We start from the raw sequence: 22,264 nt of genomic DNA on the forward strand, positions 1-22,264 counted from the left end.
TGTTGATTGTATGTGTATGACTTGTAAGTTGTGTATTAATACTTGTACGTGGGAATCCCATAACTAGTGATGACCACCGCCACTAAAGAATGTTTGTGAGTGATAGAATAGTGGTTGCTGACATGGCGGAATATGATTAGATGTTTGTGAGTGATGGAATTTCATCACTAGTGACCACCCCCACTCCCCTAAGGCTATCGGGTGTGATCATGACCCTCCACATCAGCGCCATCTCACTCACTTTTAATCCATCATTCAAAAGTCAAAACCACTACCCTAAGGGTGTGGTCATGATCCAAACCACTATTCTCTTATTTTAATTTATTTTTGTGAAAAAGGAAAATGATATATTGAAAAAGGAAAGGAAGCCTATGGTTGCTGATGCGTGCAAGTGTGTTATATGTTTTAGATGTATATTTTAAGTCCTTTTTACACTTTTAGCCAAGTTTTAAATTTATAAAACACGATATTCACTAACACTAAACACACATATGGGCAAGTGCACCCATCGTGGACGTAGTATAGTGTTGGTAAGATACCGAGGTCGTCCAAGGACACAAGAGCTTTTAGTACCGGTTTATCCTCAACGTCTAACCAAATCAAAATGTTAGAAAAGATTTTTAAACTAAGAAAATAAAAACTAACTAAATGCTGAAAAATAAAATAAAAATAAAAACAGATAGACAAGATGAATCACTTGGATCCGACTCGTGTATTAGTATAACCTTTGATTATTTTCGCACTTTTGCACTTGTTTAAGAGATTATCTTAGTTATTGTAGTAGACCCCTCTTTTGAAGGCGACGTTACCCTCAACCCAGTAGTTTGAGTCAGCAAGGATACAATCCTAAAGGGTCGGATTATTGAAAGATAATGAATTAAGTTATTAATGCAAATTATGGTAGGCCCCTCTTTTAGAGGTGACGTTACCCTCGACTAAGTAGTCTGAGTCAGCAGGGATACAGTCCTAAATAGCCGGGTTATAGTATTAATAGTAGTTAACTTATGAGGGGGTCAAAGAGTTTGGATCCCCGCCATCCAATACCTTTGGGTATTGAAGGAGATCCTACTAAATTTGACCCAGGTCCCTTGCAGGACCTCTAAACGCTGAACAAGGGCAAGACCCTTACCAAAGCGTTCCCTTAACCCCCGACCAGGTAGCCAACATACCTCCATATAGACCATGGAGATATGAATGGTGAAAATCTTTTATTTTATATAGACAGTAAAATAATGCCAAGACACCACGGACAAACGATAAGGAAAAGTCACCTTCAACATAAGCAACCAGTTATTAAAGTTATTAATACAAAACCAAATAAAAAGTGCAAAAGATTAAAAATAAAACGTATTATACTAAACACTTGTCTTCACCAAGTGATGTAAGAGACTTAGGCAAACATGGCCTTGATTGTCAAGAACTCTTACGATCAATCTTGGATCCCGAGACGACTCACACACTCTATGATGGACAATGGATGATGGTGGTGGATGATGGTGTTGTGATGGTGGTGGGTGGTGGATGAAGTGTGAGAGAGGTGATGTGCCAAGGGATGAGTTGCAATGAAACCAAGCACTCCTATTTATAGGCTGAACAAAAGCCTGGGCACGACCCCGTGTCCGCTGGGCACGGCCCCGTGCCTGTCTGACAATCTCTCTCCTCATTAATTGTAATTCACAATTACAATTAATGCGCCCGCAGTACTTTCGCCACGCCCCCGTGTTCACTGGGCACGGCCCCGTGGTGGACAATAGAAGCTTTTATAGGTTTGTCTTATCTGCTGCTTCTTGGGCACGACCCCGTGCTGTCTGAGCACGGGGCGTGTTAAGTCATCTGCCTTCTCTGTTTTGCTTGGGAGGATGCTGTCGAGGGGTCGGGCAATCCACTTATGTTCCTTTTCTTGTATTTATGTTAGATTTAGCTGTCTTTTTGCTTCTTTTGTTAATTTGAGCTCATTTAATCCTGAAAATACAAAAGGAAGACAAAAACACTCTTTTTCCAACATTATTATATATATCTATGGAACCCATTAAGTGTAACCAACTTTGAAATCAATATTGACCATTGGATCTTGCTGAGATTAAATCTCAGCCCTTTAAACTCACAAAATTAACTGCTAAGAGGGCAGTTCAGGGCAGTTTTTTTTAGTTTCCATGGCTGACCGTTATCTCCACCTTTTCCTGCCCATCATCTCCACTCCTACAAATATGGGTAGTGTTCTCAGTTCAGTTGAGAAATAATGTTATATAACGTATGCCAGCAAACAAAAAGTCCTATTTTTAGCATTCTTGAAGAACCATTCGAGCAGTCAATAGATTCTCCATCAAGCCTCATCCACTCCCCTGGTTGTTCAGTCCCCAATTGTGATCCTTGGTAAACTATTCACCTCCTTAATCGTTCCTTTCTTCCTATTGTGAAGGTAGAGAATCATCCATTTCAATTAGAAAAACTAGGGTTCATGCGTGTTTGTACAATGATCACTATTGCATCCGGACGCTATTGGCGCTTCTGATCCTCCTTCATCTCAATTCGGCAAGGTACTTTACGCTAATTTGTTTTCAGTTTTTTGTTTCTTTAAGTTTGTTATTGTTTGGTCTGTAAGGTATTCTCTCTATGATTTGAATAAGTTTCGTTGTTTAGGGTATTCTCTCTATGATTTGTTCGTGAATGACAAGTCCAGTTTCACTCTTTGTTTAGGTAAGACAAAACGTGTTAGCTATTATATTCTTTGTAATTAATTGTTGGCAAATTGGATGTTTTCTGCTTCTGGTTTCAATTTCATAACACATTGAATGCAAACAGTGAAGTGCAGTCTGAACATGATGAACAAGCCCTTCCTATATGTGCAGATTTGAATACTTAAGCAACTAAGTGATGGTATTAATTACAAACCCTTTGTTCTTTTTGTTACTCAGATAATTTTCTTATACTTGATTATATAAGTTTTAGCAAATATTTTGTTTCAGAATTTAGAAAAAGACAAAATTGCAGTCCGTATGAAGTTAAAACATTAACTGTTGGTTCTTTTCCTGGATATGAGGTTGTAACATCCCTTCGGAGTCTCGGTAAGATCTTTGATTATGCTTTCAATTTGTTCTTGGTTCTCTACATGTTTGCTAATTTTGTTTGTTATTATGATGTGGCTATAAGGTGAGGAACATGAGGCTTTAAAGAAGAAATATCAAGAAGAATGCCATGTTTTTAAGTACATATGTCAGTTAGAGTTCACAGAGAAAAGGCGACATTGGTAATACAACATCTATTTATTATTTTTGTTGTTTCCGCTGCAGTTACTGTTTTTTTTACTGCACATTGCTTCTGATACTATGTGAAATCACTGGTGATGAATATGGAAATAGCAAGATGGTGATTGTAGCAACACCCACTAAGGTATTGGAAACTATAAAATCAACCGAATATTCTTTCTGAGTCATGCCTTAGTTGATGTCATTGGAACTGATCCAGTTAGAATTCCTTTTTAGGCCTCCAGAGTGTGTGTATGAAGTTTACAAACTTTGGTTGCTTGGTTCCTCTTCCGCGCGCTTTGACGGTGAAAGGGAGGGCGAGGAGAAGGAACACTAACTACTGGCAGCGACTAGGAAGAAAGCACGCAGATGGTGACCTGTTGAGGGTGGAACAAACGTTTTGTAGGTCCTGCACGAGTCCTGTTGAGGGTGGTGTAAATCGAAGCGATTGGTGATGAAAGTGAAAAGTTTTGTCTTCCTCCGGTCAAACAAGATCAATTTGAAGGTTGTATAAATTAAAAATGAACTTTGGGTGACCTTCAATCCTTCATGCTGTTTGAGGTACAATAGCTTCATTGTTGTTTTTCTTTCTATAGTTATCTGCTTGCCTTTAAATTGGAATTAGTTTCTTTTTTTCTTTTACTTTAGAAAGGAGTGTATTATACTTTGTATCATTGGGGAACATATTTTAGGGGTTTGCTCATGTTGTTGGCTGGGAAATCTGGTATTGAATTCCAAGAGTTTGCTGAGGTGTCAAACCCTCCTCAATAGATGGGGTTGGAAATCTAGAAGTCATTCTCTTAATTCAGTTTAGTCTATTATATATCTTCTATGACATTCATATTTTAGACCCTGTAAGATGTGTCAAGATGAGTGGGTTGGGTAATGGGTCAAAATATGTCATTTTTATTATGGGCCATAACAGGCTGGTTCACGACACGTGAACACTTTTTTGGACATTTTATATTGTTTTTTTAGATTAATGTATTATTTATGATTAAGAAGCTAAGATGAAAATTTATGGTTCAGATTTTAAGTTTAAGGGATTGATATCTTTGGACATAAGGAAGAGCTACCTGGAACGGATATGGAAATTGGCGATTCCCCATAACTACAAAGAGAAATGCAGAGAGTCTGGACTAAAAACAACTACTTGATGTGAGTTCCTCACCTCTTAAATTTTGTCGAGTTGGGTTGTATTTGATCTTAAACGTGTTAATTAAACAAATTAGCCTAAACGTATCAAGTAAAAAAAAACTCAAATGGGTTGAAAATGGCATAAACTATTTTTTAACTTTTTAATATAGATTCGTTTTTTAATATACAAAAAAATTGCTTGATGTGAGTTTCTCACCACTTAATATAACGAGTCAGGTGGGTAAAATGAATGAAAATTAATTAAAAGGAACTTGTCAAACTCGTCGCAAATTTTAATCTCTAGCTGATATGAGAACTTATGTGTCACTTTCTCTTATGTTATTCTAAGGTGATTACTAATTTATTTTGAATTTTTCCTTTACTCCCTTAGCAGTTGGATTTCCTTCCAAGGGTTTTAAAGCTCTTGAAGCACTTGACCTATCATAAGAATTGTTGTTTAGAAGCACCAGATCAATTACCAACTTGGTGATATAATGGGAATTCTAGGGTTGGTGATGACATGAACTTCTATGAGACAACTGACGATGAGGAACTGAATTTTGATTATAGACAAAAAAATGCAAGGCCTTTATAATATTGCCACGTCAGCGTATCGAGTGGGGGTGATTAGCTTGCAGCACAAAGCACACATGTATCACTTCTAAATCTTACCATGATCAAAATGTACCGGATAATGGAAACTTTTATAAACTATGCACTCTTCTTCATATTGGTTTTTATTTTGTTAAGTTGTCACCGTAAACCGCATGTACAGTCGAATGAAGTATTTGATATAGTCACGGGGGACAGAAAATTTTAAGACGGTTGTTGAGCAGTGCTATGGAAAGACGTTTGAACCCACATGAGAGTTGCTCGAGTGGGAGTTCAAAAGCCATTTGAGATGGCACACACAAGTAAGTTCAGTCTATCACATTATCTTCACATAGTTTGGTTTGCAATATGATTATTAAAATTGGTTTTAACCGAGTTCCGTTTTTAAGTTATTTGTTGATTACACCGTTTCATGTTTTACTACTTTGTCAATTATATTTTCTATCATTTTATGGTTATAAACTCTTGACAATCGCTTTCTTTTATAAATTAAAGAATGGTGTTTTTGTTCGTAATGCTGTTGATATTTGTGTCCACTTAATGTGGGTGTTTGGGATTGCTTATTTTGAGCTCCTTTCAAGTTTTTTACTTTTTAAAAGTTAATAGGTCATTTTTGTAGTGTTTGGATAATGTGTTTTGAGAATGAGTTTTAGTTGTTTGAAAAGAATAAAAGGAAAAGTTAGATGGTTGCAACCTTTTCAAAAAAGGATATGGAAAAGAAGAAAAGGAGAAGCGTTCCCGAACACCCTCAATATACATTATCTTTGTTTGTTACGTTGTTAGCGTAAGCCGTCCAACGGACGGGTATTAAACTAGTTAGTACTTAAAAAGGGTTAGTTTTATGCCTTATTTGATTTAATTTATATGTTGCATTTTACACACATCAGTTGCCATGGTTTAATCCATGCCAACTATGATGGATGAGGCAAGGGGGTGGTGTAGCAATTCATTAATGGTCCGACATGGTGATTGATGACCCAACCATGTCCTCCACACCCTTTAGTCTAAGAAATCCTTTCATTTTTTCTTTAGACAAAGATAAATTAAAATAAATAAAGGGATAGTGGTTTGGGTCATGACCACACCCTTAAGGTAATGGTTTTGGATGATGGATTAGAGGTGAGTGATATGATGCTGACGTGAAGGATCATGATGATTATAAGGATTATGACCACACCCTATAGCCTTATTTCTTCACTTTTTTTTTCTTTTCAGTTTTAGCTGCATTTCTATTTTCTACAAGACTTTTCTCCTTCATTCCTACAAATATACAACCGATGAGCAAATCAGGTGAGCAAACAAACCAACACATCTTGAGGTAAGGCGCCTCTCTGTGCAAAGGTATTTAAAGATATGCTAGTTTGTCGTAAAAAAAATTAGATGAGCAAACAAACCAACGCATTTTCATCCCGGTTAGAAATCAACACCTACCGGTAACTCTAAACATTCGGGTTTCAGATATTGGATGTTTCGTTCAACACCCACATGGCCGACTGTCCTTTATCGTCCGGTGGTTAAACTATTGACCACCCCCAGCCGGCCGGTTATTTGGAAAACGGTTCAAAAGGGGTTAACCGAACCATTGGCGTTAAGAGTTCCGGTCCTGCCGGTCTACAAAACAATGGTTATTAGTAATACTAACCATCAAATCCAATAAGTTAGTCAAATCACATGGTATGTCAAAGTTTAGTCAAAATCAGCTCAAGAAGTTAGTTATCAAATTCGATTTTTTCCCTAACAATACTAACTTATTTGGAGAAAGTCGCAATCAAACGACATAGCTTAAAACAAGATAATTCTTTGTACATGTGTGATGCAAATTAGTTTCCCATCCTTTTTTGGCATTTTCCATAACAACCATTGAAACCAGATCTTTTGGCATTTCCATACCAACCATTGAAACCAGATCTTTTGGTAATTTTAATTTCCAACCCCACTATTAAATCATACTGATAAGATATTTCATATTTGTTATTTATGGTATACTGGGGGTGGAACCATAGTGTTAAAGAGTTGTAGCACCGGCTACGGTTCAATTCGTATTCGTAGTGTTTGGTTTTATACAAATGATACCCTAAAAATACGAGGATACCATTAACAAAAAAATAGGATACTTGATATTACTAAAATCACATTTTTTTATAAGCCCAAACATTTTACAACCTAAAAACTTGTAAAATAATTAATTCTGAATGATAAAATAAGCCCAAATTAACAATAATATAATTGAAATGAGGCCCTAAATATAATTGATAAAGTTAGCCCAGGACCCAAAACAATATTATAATTGAATAAATGATCTTGCTCGTCTTATGGTGGAAACCGGAACACATAGTTCTTGTCCTTTGGTTTATCGGGTAGTGAAGCTAGCTTTGGTTTTACCGGTTGCAATCGCAACCGTTGAAAGATGTTTATCTAAATTGAAGTTTGTTAAGACGGATTTATGCAATCGAATAAGCCCGGAATATTTGAACAATCCTATGGTTTGTGCGGTCGAAAACGAAACTTTTGATAAAGTAAAAGACAACGATGTGATGTAACGATTTCAAGCTATGAAAAAAAAGAAGATGATAAATCTATTAGGCATTTGTTTTACTATTGGTTTTTTTATTATTATGATTATACGGTATTTTTTTATGATACACCTAAATTAGTGAGATAGCTCCGCCACTCTACACTATTATATATATATATACATACATATATATATATATATATATATATATATATATATATATATATATATATATATATATATATATATATATATATATATATATATATATATATATATATATATATATATATATAGGGGATGGTTCAAATGAAAACCACTTTTATTGTGAAAACTCGAAAACTAACTAAAAAAAGCCTAAAAAACACACAAATTTTTTTTTTTCAATTTTTTTTATAAAAATCGCTAGTTTTTATATATAAAAAAAACTTTTTTTCAAAAAAAAAAAAAAATTTGTGTAGTGCACATGTGTAATAATACACATGTGTAGTACACATACATATGTGCACTACACAAAATTTTTTTTTTTTTTTTGAAATTTTTTTTTTATATTAAAAAACCTGCGAAATTTTGATTGCAAAAAAAAAAAAATTAAAAAAAAAATTTTTTTGTATGTTTTTTTGGCTTTTTTTAATTAGTTTTCGAGTTTTCACAATAACTAGTGGTTTTTATTTAAACCTTCCCCTATATATATATATATATATATATATATATTCTTGTTGAGCAACGATGAATAGTAACTTTAAATTTATAATAATATATAGTTTTTTTAATATTTTACTATTTTAATATTATACTACTTTATTATTATATTTACTTTTAACATATTTTCATTTTTTCTAATGGTATTTTCTTTTATTATTTACTTTTTATTTCCCATAATTCTTTTTTCTGTTTTTCAAAAGATATTGCCTTAATCAGTTAATTTAATATTTTCTTTAATAACTTTCGTACGCTAATTAAAAAAAACTTAAGTATGCTTATTTTTCCACTGGACATTCCGATATAAGTATTGTTAAAAATGAAGTTGTATTCAGAATGGGTATTTATTTTGTATCGTTTTTTACTGTACGATGATAAACTAAACCGATTCTGTTAGTTTGACTTTTGAAACAACATGCTATATTTTCAAATAACATTTGTTTAACATTATCATTTACTCTGTTTCGCACTTTCGCCGCAACGCGTTACATCAATAAAACCTAATTACTTTGTTATTAATATCGTATCCCTACAAGCATTTTAAATGCCCGACAAGCATTTAAAATCTTTCTTCAAAAGAAAAGTAGAGAAAATGATGCAAAAAGTATTTGTCCTTTTTCCCCTGGAAGAGGTATATATGTGTGTATATTCCAGAATCACCCCTTATCTTTGCAAAAATAAATCTTTCAGATATTCTTTATAACTTGTAACACAACTTTTTTCCTTTATTTGGCATGTTTCCGTTACCGTAGTAATCTTTCATCCAACCTTGATTCTCGCATTTCCGGTATTCTCAATCTCCATATTTCCATATCACACTCTCTATATATTTATATAACTGTGAACTGTCTATACGTATATATCAATAGATATTTATACGTATATATCTGTTGTTAGATATTTTCAGTTACAAAACTTAAACCTAGAGAAACAAAACCAACAGAGATGGTGAAAGGAAGGAAGAGTAATGGCGGCAAGAAGAAGAAAGTGATAGTCGGTGTTTGTGTAATGGAAAAGAAGGTGAAATGCGGCCCCGAGGTTCTGTTTCGTTTTCGTCAATTTCACACACTCACACACATCCAGATCAATGGATGATAAGATTGTAAAACTAAAATTATTGATAGCGTTTGAGTTGAGTTCATTTGATTTAGTTTTTGTTTTCATTTATTGATTTTTACCTTTTTTTTAGGTTTTCTCGGCTCCGATGGGGCAAATACTGGAGAGGCTGCAAGCGTTTGGTGAATTTGAGGTAAGTGATTATTATTATTATTAGCTGTTGGTGACTCGAAAGAGTTGTATTCGTAATTGATTCTTCACACTTTTGGATGAAATAGAAGTGAGATTCGGATATTCTCAAGTTATAAAGTAGCAAGTGGCCCAAAGTGTTGTGATCGGATTCTCTAAAAAAGTTGGCGATTAGACGTTATGTGTTATTTGTGTTGTTGTTGTCATGGAAGTAACTTATATGTACTATGAATATAGTTGTTGACTGTGGCGATTTATAGGCTAAAAGTTTGATAATAATGTTGATTTGTTGTATAATTGTGTAGATAATCTATTTTGGGGACAGAGTTATCCTGGAAGAACCTATAGAAAGGTATATTTATTACTTATATCTTATAAATATCTGTTTGAAAATATGAATATTATTAATTAGTCATAATGTCCAAACAGATGTCTTCCTGATAAAAAAATACTATTCACATATATAGTGTTAATTAATGACATACATGTTTTTATTTTATTTTATTTTTTTTGGTAAAATATCAGTTATTCAATTACAGTAATGAATGGGAAATTTGCTCTTAACTAAATGAGAAAATTGCGTTCCAGTCAAAGGAATTGCTCTTAATTTTTATTTTTTAAAATCATGGGGCAGGTAGTAGTATTATGATGTCAAATAGCAGCTAACAAGTCAATACATATTACCTTTGACTTTGACTTTGACTTTGGTTTTGTATGATCTATACTGTTGCCAAACTAGTGGCTGCCATTATCGCTTTAATATGCAAACAAGTTTAAGTTTTCTCAAACATTCTTTCTTAAAAAAGGTGCTATTAGGATATTCCTCTCTAACTCACTCTCACTTACGGGTTATAGTATTGACTTTGCTATTTCAGGTGGCCAATATGTGATTGTTTGATTGCTTTCCATTCCTCTGGATATCCGCTTGAAAAAGCTGAAGCATATGCTGCACTAAGGAGGTAGTGTTGTTTGTTTCTATTTTTTTTTTCTGAAGTCTCCTGCATATTAAGAACATTGTTATGATATGCTTACTTACTCATTAGCAAGTTTTAGCATAGGGTGTTAGGCCTGTTGGATTATTGAACATAATGTACTGCAGAGATACAAGCTATGAACCTGTCAAGAGTTATTCTGTGTGTATATTGATGGTGTTTGGTTTCTTTTAGATGGCTTTACAACATCTTTGAAGTATGGTAAATTCACAGCGTAAATTATTCAACATTTAGTTCATATTTTTAGGAAATTTTATGTCTTTACTGAGAGCCATAGAGATAATAAATAATTTAGGAGTGTCTACCTGATTGTTTGATCTGAAAACTCATGTTACCATTATACGGTCGAGGTTATTTTCTCAACAAAATTGACTTTTAGAATAGTCCTGGTTGACTGTTTCAAATCTTTCTGTGATTAGTATTCTTCAGTATGAAGGTAGCAAATGTTATCTTGTAATGGTTTCATTACCATATGTATGATTTACTTAGCATGCAAGCATTTGTGACAGCCACAAGCAGTCTTACAAAAAGTTTACTTTACTCAAGTTACGTTTACTTGTTTATTCTTTCTTCAGACCGTTCCTTGTAAACGAACTGGAACCTCAGCACCTTCTTCATGACCGAAGGAAAGTGTATGAGGTATGGTGCTTACTGACCTTTAAGTGTGTGACTTCGTTTCTTATTCTTCCACTACTACTATAGTGATTATCGCTCTTTTCTGTTTTTATTTAATTTTTTCTGGTGAAAATGAAGTGCCTCGAAATGTGTGGAATCCCAGTCCCAAGATACGCAGCTGTAAACAGGGACAAACCATATGAAGATTTGGAATATTTTGTTGAGGAAGAAGATTTTGTCGAGGTTCATGGGCAGCGATTTTGGAAGCCTTTTGTGGAGAAACCAGTTCATGGTAAGCTTTGAATTTTTTTTCTATAAACTGCTAGTTCACACTTCTAGAACTTGCCTGTTTGCGAGTATTGTGCTACTTATGTAAGCTTTTGTTTTACATTGTTCATAACTAATTATGATTTTTTATCTGATTTTCCTTTGTTAAAGGTGATGATCACAGAATAATGATATATTACCCCAGCTCAGCAGGGGGTGGCATGAAAGAATTGTTTCGCAAGGTGAGATTTCTCATTTCTGTAACGTTTAATACTAGATCTCGAGTCACTTGCATAGGTTTGTTGTTTGTAATATCTTTATATGACACAACTCATATGCAATGCTAAATCTTCTCTTTCATGACTGTTATGTGTGTTTTGTATTTAATTTGTAATTCATGTGATAAAACTGTCCCAAGCTGCACATTTCTTTCAGGTTGGTAACAGATCAAGTGAGTTCCATCCAGAGGTCAGAAGAGTGAGACGTGACGGTTCTTATATATACGAGGAGTTTATGCCAACTGGAGGAACAGATGTTAAGGTTATCTAAATTCTCGATTGAACACTTTTTCATATTTTTTTCTTGAAATATGGATATTATTATGGGGCACTGAGGACTTAGGTATCATTTCAGTTGTCTTCTTGGTAGTCAATTAGCTGTTATGCATATGTGTAAAATCTTGCTCACTGTTTACTGCTTATGCTGTAGGTGTATACAGTTGGTGCAGAGTATGCACATGCCGAGGCAAGAAAATCCCCGGTTGTTGACGGTGTCGTGATGCGAAATCCAGATGGCAAAGAAGTAAGTGATATATAAAAACATAATTCTTCTCAAGGATATCAAGAACACATTGTTGTAAGAGTGTTCATTACGATACAAGTGATTCACTTATACTACATTTCTTTTACATTTTTCTCAATTTCATAGAAAATAGTTGTGCATATTAGAGGGCCCAGTAGTCATTTAAATTTGTTATCTTTGACAGGTTAGGTATCCTGTGCTTCTTACCCCAACTGAGAAGCAAATGGCAAGAGAAGTTTGCAATGCGTTTAGGCAAGGGGTATGTTATGTTATGTTATGTTATGTTACGTTACGTTACGTTACGTTACGTTACGTTACGTTACGTTACGTTACGTTACGTTACGTTACGTTACGTTACGTTACGTTACTCCTACTTTAGCTTTTGTGGATTTGTAACATGTAAAAACTATGTGTCTCTTTACCAACTTGGTTACTGTTTAACGATCTGGCATACTTTTGTTTCTACAGGTGTGTGGATTTGATCTCCTGCGTTGTGAAGGCCGTTCATATGTTTGTGATGTGAACGGTTGGAGCTTTGTTAAAAACTCCTACAAGTAATAAGCACTAATTACGCATACCTGTTGAATTGTTGTTGCCTTGCTAATTTCTTGATGTGCACATTAACTATAGATATTACGATGATGCGGCTTGTGTGTTGAGAAAGTTGTTTCTAGACGCAAAAGCTCCCCATCTTTCAACAACGATTCCACCGGTTTTGCCATGGAAGGTCAATGAGCCAGCTCAGCCTTGTGAGGGGCTAACGCGTCAGGGAAGCGGGATCATCGGCTCGTTTGGACAGTCCGAGGAGCTACGTTGTGTGATAGCTATAATTCGTCAGTAAGATACATACATCTTTGCTTTTTCTTTTCTATGTTTTGTGAGCACTTCTATTGTTATTTTAGAGTAAAATGCCATTTTCGTCCCTGAGGTTTGACCACTTTTGCGACTTTCGTCTAAAGGTTTGCTTTTTCGCATATGGATCCAAAAGGTTTAGAATCTTGCCATTTTCATCCGACTCGTTAATCTATCCATTTTTTAACGTTAAGTTAGGGGTATTTTCGTCTTTTTACCTATCCGTTAATGTTTATAAGAAAAGTACCCCTTTTACCTATCTGTTAATGTTTATAAGAAAAGTAGTAACTAGAAAGTCAACAGAGGTGTATCTTTATTTCTTAGTAGTGTTTTTTATTTTAATAAAAAATGTCTAAAAAGATGGAAATACCCCTCATTTAACGGAGAAAAATGGATAGAGTTAACGAGTTGGATGAAAATGGCAAGCTTTCAAACCTTTTGGATCTAGATGCGGAAAAGCAAACCTTTGGACGAAAATGGCATTTTACTCGTTATTTTATATACACTTATGTTTTTGTTGGACAGTGGCGATAGAACTGCAAAGCAAAAGGTAAAGTTGAAGGTCACTGAGGAAAAATTGTTGAATTTAATGCTCAAGTACAATGGGGGAAGACCTAGAGCTGAGGTGCTTTTGATATGATCACTCTTATTATTCATTTGATCCTAAAAATTACTGGTTAATCTCTGGCATATCTTTTAGCTGATGTATTTTTTTTTTATCACAGACAAAACTCAAGAGTGCGGTACAATTGCAAGACTTGTTAGATGCTACACGGATATTAGTACCCCGTGCTAGGTATTCCTGAACTGTTTCTACCTTAATTTAGTCAAAAGTGATCTAAATGATTTGCAGACTAATTTGGAATCTGTACTTTTGTTAAGTCGTTTGATTTATTCAAGTTATTAGTTACTGAATTTTTTGTTATTAACTTTCTACTTGTTGGTATGAATGATGGTTAGATTGTGTTCTTTGTTTAGTTAGTGATGTTATATATTTAATTGCTACATATTTGTTTTCAGACTTGGTCCTGGAAGTGATAGTGAGGCGGAAGACATTGAACATGCAGAAAAGCTTCGTCAAGTTAAAGCAGTTCTTGAAGAGGTTTAAATTTAAATTTGTCATTTTTAGTGCAAATTTATATTTATTTACAGTTTTACCCTTGCTCCATATCTTGATCAATGATGTTTCTTAACCAAGTTTTATGCATAACACTACAATTTTTTGATCAAGTTTTCTATAGGACTGCTGATTATGAAGTATGAACACACACACACGTGTGTGTGTGTGTATAGATAGGGTAGGGATCCTAAGAGAAACACATTGTAATTGAGAACCATGAGAACTATTTTGGACCACTCATTTTCTCTAAGCAATTAAAAATGGCCTTTCTACAGTTTTTTTTTTGTTTAGATGTACAGACGTGTACATTGTCAGTTTCTAATTCTACATCTGTGTACATTATCAAACAAATATGTACGATACTTGTTTTTCAATTTTTAACACGTAGCTACGCATGTACTTTAGAAAAAAAAAACATGTTCGGAACCATAATCTTCCTTTATACACATTAGTACTTATATGTACAATACTTATTTTCCGTTTTAAACACGTAGCTACACATGTGTATACTTCAAAAAACACGTAGTAAGGGGCGATTAGCAAAAAAAGTTTGCCTAGAAAAAATGAGTGGTCCAGAATGGTTTTCACGGTTCTCAATTACCCAAGTGATTCTCACACGATTCTAATCCTATATATATATATATATATATATAGTGAAAGTGTAAAATACAATATTCCTTAGCGTGCGATGGTACGATATGAAATTACGCATGTTATAAAACTCAAAACCATAATCACGCATGGTTATGATTTTTGTTCATGCGTGATTTATGGTTTTGTTCATGCGTGATTAGGGTTTTGAGTTTTATAACATGCGTAATTTCATATCGTACCATCGCACGTTAAGGAATATTGTACGTTAACCTTCCCCTATGCATATATTCATGTTTGATAAAAACTGAAAAACAAAAACTCTTATGTAGGACAAGTGATAATTTGTTCTAGCTGCAAAACCAATAAAAGGGTTTTCCTTAAATCGATATATTATTTAACCACAATATTACATGTATCAAAGCTTTAGCTTCTTGTGCTCTATTTGTAAATTTGAAAGTTTTAGGTGAATGACAAGTGCTATGTTTCCAGGGTGGTCATTTCTCCGGCATTTATCGGAAGGTTCAGCTTAAACCACTCAAGTGGGTTAAAGTTGCGAAAGGTGATACTGAAGAAGAACGCCCCATTGAAGCCCTCATGGTTCTCAAATATGGAGGTGTTCTTACACATGCTGGCCGGAAACAGGTCTTAACTTTAAGATTTTTATTCCCTATTACACCGTGTGTGTATCTATATTCTATAATGTGGCTTGTTTAAGTTCTCGTTCTATAATCTGTAACAATGGTTAACAGATATAAATAAATTATTGTCTTTAAACAACACGGGTTTCTAATCGTCATTTCATATACATGCATTGCCTTTTTGTTTCTCATTGACAGGCTGAAGAACTTGGCAGATATTTCCGCAACAATATGTATCCAGGTGAATATGTGTGGACTTTTGGGTCTCAGATGATTAAAATTAAAATAATATCACAACTAGTACTTTAGTACACGTTTAGCATGTCAAAAAACTATGTATTCACTTATTTACATCATTATTAGGTATACGAGAAAAATATTGCTTAATACACAATTATTTATTTCAGGTGAAGGTACTGGACTGCTTCGTCTCCACAGTACATACCGGCATGACCTTAAGATTTACAGCTCTGATGAGGGCCGTGTACAGGTGCATACTTTATTTACATAATTTATTTTTTGCGTCATCATTTGAAGTGTTGTACCGTTTGTGGGTTAAAATCTCTCAACAGATGTCGGCTGCTGCATTTGCTAAGGGGCTTTTAGACTTAGAAGGACAATTAACACCAATATTGGTTTGTCGTCTTCTATTTTATATATAACAGCTTTATGATGCAATTTTACTTTACGCTATGACTGAAAGAACATATTGTTTTTGAAGGTTTCACTTGTTAGCAAGGACTCATCAATGTTAGACGGACTTGATAATGCAAGTATTGAGATGGAAGAAGCTAAGGTTACTTGTATTCTGATTTTTTCCCTAATTCTATGTCATGCATGTATTTAACTTGGTAACATATTTTAATCTGAACTAGTGGGTTACCACCCGAGCTCCACAACGGATTCAAAACGTAGATAAAGATAAGCCAATCGCGAGAGTTAAAGTTGTTTGATGTTTTAGTTAAGGGGCTAAACATGTCATTATTAAAGTTTAGGGGCTAAACATGTCATTATTAAAGTTAAGGGGCTAAAGTTGTTTATTATTAACGTTGAGGTGCTAAAGTTGTTTTAGTTAAAGGGCTAAACATATCATTATTAAAGTTGAGGGGCTAAAGTTGGTTGACGCCAAAGTTGATTGATGTGACAAAATAGCATATTTGTAGTATTAAATATGAATGTCATTTTATTACTTCATATTCCTTTTCTTTACTTAAGTTCTGATTTTTTTTTCTGCTTTTATAGGCTAGATTGAATGAGTTGATAACATCCGGAGTTAAGGCGGCACAGGCAAATGGATCATCTAAACAACCGTGGATGGTTGACGGGGCTGGACTTCCACCGAACGCTTCCGAGCTTCTACCTACACTAGTAAATATTTACTTACGTTGCAATTATCTTATAATTAACAAGTTGTCCATACTCCATACTGATGTGATATGTATTTAATAGGTGAAACTGACAAAAAAAGTTACAGAACAAGTAAGATTACTAGCAAAAGACGAAGACGAGGAGCTTGCTGAGACCACCTCATATGACGTAATTCCACCGTACGATCAAGCAAGAGCACTTGGTAAAACTAATATAGATATCGATCGAATTGCTGCTGGATTACCTTGTGGGAGTGAAGGCTTTCTTTTAATGTATGCACGCTGGAGAAAACTGGAACGTGATTTGTATAACGAACGCAAGGAGTAAGCTTTTCTGTTCTCATACATACAATAAAAGGTTCCCATCATTAGATTCATAATTTCATTAACATTTTGCTATTGTCACCTTTAACAGTAGATACGACATAACGCAAATTCCAGATGTATATGACTCGTGCAAGTAAGTAACATTACGCATTAATTTTTTTATGTTGGATATAACTTCTTTCTTCGACTGCTCTTATATACGCAACCTTCAACAGGTATGATCTTTTGCACAATGCACATCTAAATATAGATGGTCTAGATGAGCTCTTCAAAGTTGCTCAGGTATGTTTATGAGAAAGAATACATATAATATTTAGTGTATTTTTCTCACGGGTCATATAGGATTGAAGAAAAAACAGGCACATTTATTTGCTTAAGTAATATATATATCCCAAGTTTCCTGAATTTTGTAATTTTTTCAGTTGCTTGCTGATGGTGTTATTCCGAATGAGTATGGCATCAATCCCATGCAGAAATTGAAGATAGGCTCCAAGGTTAACTTAATTCTTTGGCAATTTAATACTTAAAGATTATCTTTTCACTCTTGAATTATATTATAATTATAATATTATAAATTATAGAGTAAAATGACATTTTCGTCCTTGAGGTTTATCCGGCTTTGCGACTTTCGTCCAAAGGTTTGTTTTTCCGCATCTGGGTCCAAAAGGTTTAAAATCTTGCCATTTTCATCCGGCTCATTTACTCCATCCTTTTTTCTCTGTTAAGTCAGAGGGATTTCCATCTTTTTTGTTAACTTAAAGGGCAATTTGTTTTTTTTTTGCACTTTATGTACAAGCATTTAGCATAATGTACAAGTATTCAAAAGACTGAGTTTCTCTTTAAGTTAACAAAAAAGACGGAAATACCCCTGACTTAACGGAGAAAAATGGACGGAGTTAACTAGCCGGATGAAAATGGCAAGATTTCAAATCTTTTGGATCCAGATGCGGAAAAACAAACTTTTGGACGAAAATCACAAAACTGGCCAAACCTTAGGGACGAAAATGGCATTTTACTCTAAATTCTAGCTCGTAAGCTGGGTTTTTATTTGTCGTTTAGTTTACTTTTTTTGCCATAAAATTTTTGAGGTGGTATTGATATGGGCTTTACTTACCAATGTTATAGATTGCTAGACGCTTATTGGGTAAAATCTTGATCGATTTGAGAAATACACGAGAAGAAGCCATCAATGTTGCAGAACTAAAGAATCAATGTCAAAGCTCAACAACCTCCAACAAGAATGTGAAAGAACATACAGATCATCAACCAAAATCTAAGAATGAAGAATCAAGAAGAACTAGCTTCACTAGTGATAAGTCAATGGATCAGGATGAAGACGAGGAGATAAAATACCGTTTGGATCCAAAGTAAGTACATACAAAATCCTTTATTCTCATTCCAAATCGTACGTGCATTGATCTTTCCTCTTTCATTTCTTTAGATATGCTAATGTGAAGACACCCGAGAGACACGTCCGAACCCGCCTTTACTTTACATCGGTAAGTAAAGTTACCATCTTTCTTAATTTTCTTTTTCGTTGTATTTTTATTAATATTAATTAAATATATTTCAATACTCAACAGGAATCTCACATCCACTCATTGATGAATGTTCTTCGTTACTCTAACTTAGATGAATCTCTTCAAGGGGAGGCCAGCCTCATTTGCGACAATGGTTTGGAACGCCTTTTGAAAACAAAGGAACTTGATTACATGAGTTATATCGTTTTAAGGATGTTTGAAAATACCGAGGTACATTTGGAAGACCCCAAAAGGTTTCGTCTTGAGATGACTTTTAGCCGCGGTGCAGATTTATCCCCCTTGGAGGTAAAATCCGCTTTCAGCTAGAAATTACAGTTTTTTGTGGGAGTATTTTACAGAATGATAATAAAGTTTTAGGAGTGTTCTAATTAGGTCACTTATTAAAAATTTTGTTCTAACCAGTTCATTCAAGTTTATTTTAAGAGTGAATTGCAAGTTTTGTCCTTTATCTTTAGGCCATTTTGCAAGTTTTGTCCTTTATGTTTAAATTTGACGAGTTTTGTCCTTTATGTTTGAAAATCAAGCACGTTTTACCCTTTGGGGCAAAACGTGCTTGATTTTTAAGGACAAAACGTGCTTGATTTTTTAAACATAAAGGACAAAACGTGCTTGATTTTTAAACATAAAGGACAAAACGTGCTTGATTTTTAAGGCCCAAAGGGTAAAACGTGCTTGATTTTCAAACATAAAGGACAAAACTCGTCAAATTTAAACATAAAGGACAAAACTTGCAAAATGGCTTAAAGATAAAGGACAAAACTTGCAATTCACTCTTATTTTAATGTTCTAATCCTATATATTTTACCTGAATAGCAGGTCACCAAGCCTACATGACATTTATTTAGTTTCTCTTTTTTTATTATATGATGACATGGCATAAATATGGCAACATAGATTGAAAAGTTGCAAAATATTTTTTACAAACATAGTTGCGAAAAATTTAAAAACAGTTTCAAAAAATTTCAAATAACTTGAAAAAAAAATTTAAAAATTGCGAAAAAGTTTTATATCAATTTTTTTAACAAAATGGCATTTTTTTTAAAATACGAAATTTTCAAAAAAATTGAAAAAAAAATTATAAAATTGTTTTAATGTTTTTAAAAATGCTAAAAATTGTTAGCTGATGGTAAAGTTTGAATTTTTTTTTTAGATTTTTTCGCATTAAAAAAAAATAATTTACAGTTTTTTAATCAATGTTGGCATTTTTAAGTTATGTCATCATATAATAAAAAAATAAAAAAATAAAAGAAATGCTATGTAGGATTGATTACATGCTATTTAGGTAAAATGTAGACTTAAAACGCCAAACTTAACTTGAGTGACCTGATTAGAACAAAAACTTTTATGAATGACCTCATTAGAACAATCCTGAAACTTGATTACTATTTTACAAAGTTATCCTACTTTTTGTTCCTCGCAAATGATTCACTGTTTTATTTTTTGTATAGAAAACCGACACGGAGGCAGCTTCACTGCACCAGGAGCACACATTGCCAATAATGGGTCCAGAAAGGCTGCAAGAAGTAGGGGCGTATCTAACGCTCGATAAAATGGAGGAAATGGTCCGTCCCTTTGCAATGCCGGCAGAAGACTTCCCCCCGCCATCCATTCCTCAAGGGTTCTCGGGTTACTTTAAAAGTGCCGGGGTTTTGGAGCGTTTGGTAAACCTTTGGCCCTTTCACAAGCATGCAAATGGTAATGCCAGTAAATAAACAAGTTTCTGAAAACAAGATAAACCAAAATTTTGGGAGAACTTTGAAACAGTTGACGAGCTTTGTATGAACCGAAGCTCCTGGCTTGTTTGACCCTTGTTCTAACAAGGTAGTTGTGGTTTCTCTGAAATTTTTTTTTACAAGATCATCAAATTATAAGATTTGGTGTTTTAGACACCTAGGCGTTGTATTAAAATTTTATTATTTACATATAAAATGTAATTTTTAGAAGTTTTGAAATTATTGTCAAAGTGTCTATAAGGCCTTGCACTCTAACCGTTCGGTCAAAGTGATACGTGATTGAGGTTACAAAAGCAAGTCAAGCATTTCGTTCTCTCGCTAAAAGGGATATGTGGTCGTAAGGTATCTCGTAAGAGTTTGTTGTCTTCTTTCTTTCTATATCTCCATTGCATTATAGGTTTGTATTGTATAACATGCTACTACATGTTCATATATAAAATTTTCAGAATTATGTCATTAGATCGTTCTTTCTAGGCTAATCCTTCAAGAAGTTTTCTTTCCAGCTTGACTTGACCGGTGCTCTTCCAAATCAATGTCACATGATCATTTATGTAGTCGTCTCACAACACAATAGTAAGATTTCAATTTAACTAATAATAAGGCCGGCGCGCGTTGCGGTACGAGTACATCACAAACATCGAATGGATTTGTTCAAGTGTTAGGTGATGTGTTAACCATACGAAAACGCGTGTTTCGACACATCTGATTGAACTCAACGTAACCTATATAAGTATTGTGATTGGATCATAACGTAAAGTAAATTGAATCTATCTCGTACAATCATAACTTATTCTATAGGATTAATTAAAGCTTTGAAAAAAAAAAGAAACCATAATTTGACTCCACTCTGTTCGGAACAAAATTTATGAAAACGTCCATTAAATAAGTAAGAAAACGTATTATATTAAAAAAAAGTATATCCAAATGTAAACCAACTCGAATTGACAGACGCATACTTAAAAATATGCACGTAAAAATGGTTTTTTAAACGAAAACGTGTTGTATTTGACCTAACTCGTTTCTAGAAAAAGTTTATGTCAAGACGTAGACACCCTTAAATTTATACGGAGATACATAAAAATATACACGGAAAAATAGTTTTTTAAGTAAAAAAATGATGTGGGTAAACAAAAGAAAAAGTTTATGTCGAGACGTAGACACCCTTAAATTTATACGGATATACATAAAAATATGCACGGAAAAAAATGTGAATTGTTAAAGTAGAAGAATAGTAAAGTTAGATAAGAGACTAAAATTGATTACTCCAAAAGTGGAGGGACGTAGCAAAGCTGAGAGGCTTGAAATGCAATATTGTAAAAGTTTAGGGGGGTTAGGCAAAACCGATGGAAAACCCCATAGAGTCACCGACTTTATCTTTTAAGATAGTATAGAATTTAAAATTCTTTACACGAATAATATATGTGGTTTGACCAAATTTTAGGGTCTAACTTTAAACGATAATTCATGTTTGATACATGGGTTTTCAATTTATAACATGTTTGAATTTCGCCAATAATTTTGATGTATAAAAATCTGTTTATATTAGTATAAAAATGGCTATTTAGGAAAAAAGCTCCAAACCCCTTTTGACCAACCCCACGGTGGAACCGCAAAATATTTATTAAAAGAATAGAAACTAGGCTAGCAAGAATGCTTCTATTAAAAAAATGTAACCAAGTGACCGAGTGTCCTGACTCGAACCACCCAATTTCAGAAGCATGCAACCAACCAATCAATCAATCATCTCAATCATCACCGTGATGTCTCATCTCTTTCATTCTAGTATGAAACAATTGAATATTTTTAACATGTTTAATTAAAAAGTGCATAGAAGTCTATCACGTCAACTAACTCATCCTTTTAAAAGTTAAAAGAAAAACAAAAACTAAAAAAAAACAAGCGATTGGTTGATTTGGGATGAACTCCACCTCAAAATCCCCTTGAGGCATTGACAGGATAAC

General features: G+C 34.0%; 1 protein-coding gene across 7 annotated transcripts; it reads left to right on the forward strand.

Annotated features, from left to right (window-relative positions):
- The first annotated feature begins 8,855 nt into the window (after window positions 1-8,855).
- Window positions 8,856-20,558, forward strand: LOC110903973 (inositol hexakisphosphate and diphosphoinositol-pentakisphosphate kinase VIP2). Of its 7 annotated transcripts, none has more exons than XM_022149773.2 (30): window positions 8,856-8,998; window positions 9,109-9,249; window positions 9,401-9,460; window positions 9,762-9,808; window positions 10,332-10,415; window positions 11,024-11,087; window positions 11,202-11,355; window positions 11,502-11,572; window positions 11,766-11,870; window positions 12,039-12,131; window positions 12,316-12,390; window positions 12,600-12,685; window positions 12,762-12,968; window positions 13,509-13,608; window positions 13,709-13,779; window positions 14,004-14,085; window positions 15,187-15,339; window positions 15,534-15,576; window positions 15,743-15,825; window positions 15,908-15,970; window positions 16,057-16,131; window positions 16,578-16,703; window positions 16,785-17,026; window positions 17,118-17,162; window positions 17,245-17,311; window positions 17,452-17,523; window positions 18,155-18,396; window positions 18,471-18,528; window positions 18,613-18,855; window positions 20,019-20,558. In XM_022149773.2, exons 2-30 carry the CDS (start codon window positions 9,157-9,159, stop codon window positions 20,280-20,282), a joined length of 3,168 nt encoding a protein of 1,055 aa, XP_022005465.1. In that variant the 5' UTR covers window positions 8,856-8,998; window positions 9,109-9,156; the 3' UTR covers window positions 20,283-20,558. The 7 variants fall into 7 exon arrangements, with proteins under 7 accessions (XP_022005465.1, XP_022005469.1, XP_035839221.1 ...); XM_022149777.2 differs by having other exon boundaries at window positions 9,109-9,231; XM_035983328.1 differs by having other exon boundaries at window positions 8,980-8,998; window positions 9,119-9,231.
- Window positions 20,559-22,264: the final 1,706 nt, after the last annotated feature.

Source organism: Helianthus annuus, chromosome 14 (assembly GCF_002127325.2).
Source record: "Helianthus annuus cultivar XRQ/B chromosome 14, HanXRQr2.0-SUNRISE, whole genome shotgun sequence".
NCBI lineage: Eukaryota > Viridiplantae > Streptophyta > Magnoliopsida > Asterales > Asteraceae > Helianthus > Helianthus annuus.

Excerpts from the sequence above, each read along its gene's own strand:
- LOC110903973 (XM_022149773.2), top strand. The coding sequence starts at position 9,157 with ATGGTGAAAGGAAGGAAGAGTAATGGCGGCAAGAAGAAGAAAGTGATA. Across the intron at positions 13,609-13,708 it reads GGGGAAGACCTAGAGCTGAG|ACAAAACTCAAGAGTGCGGT; the intron begins GTGCTTTTGATA and ends TTTTTATCACAG. Across the intron at positions 16,132-16,577 it reads TTGAGATGGAAGAAGCTAAG|GCTAGATTGAATGAGTTGAT; the intron begins GTTACTTGTATT and ends CTGCTTTTATAG.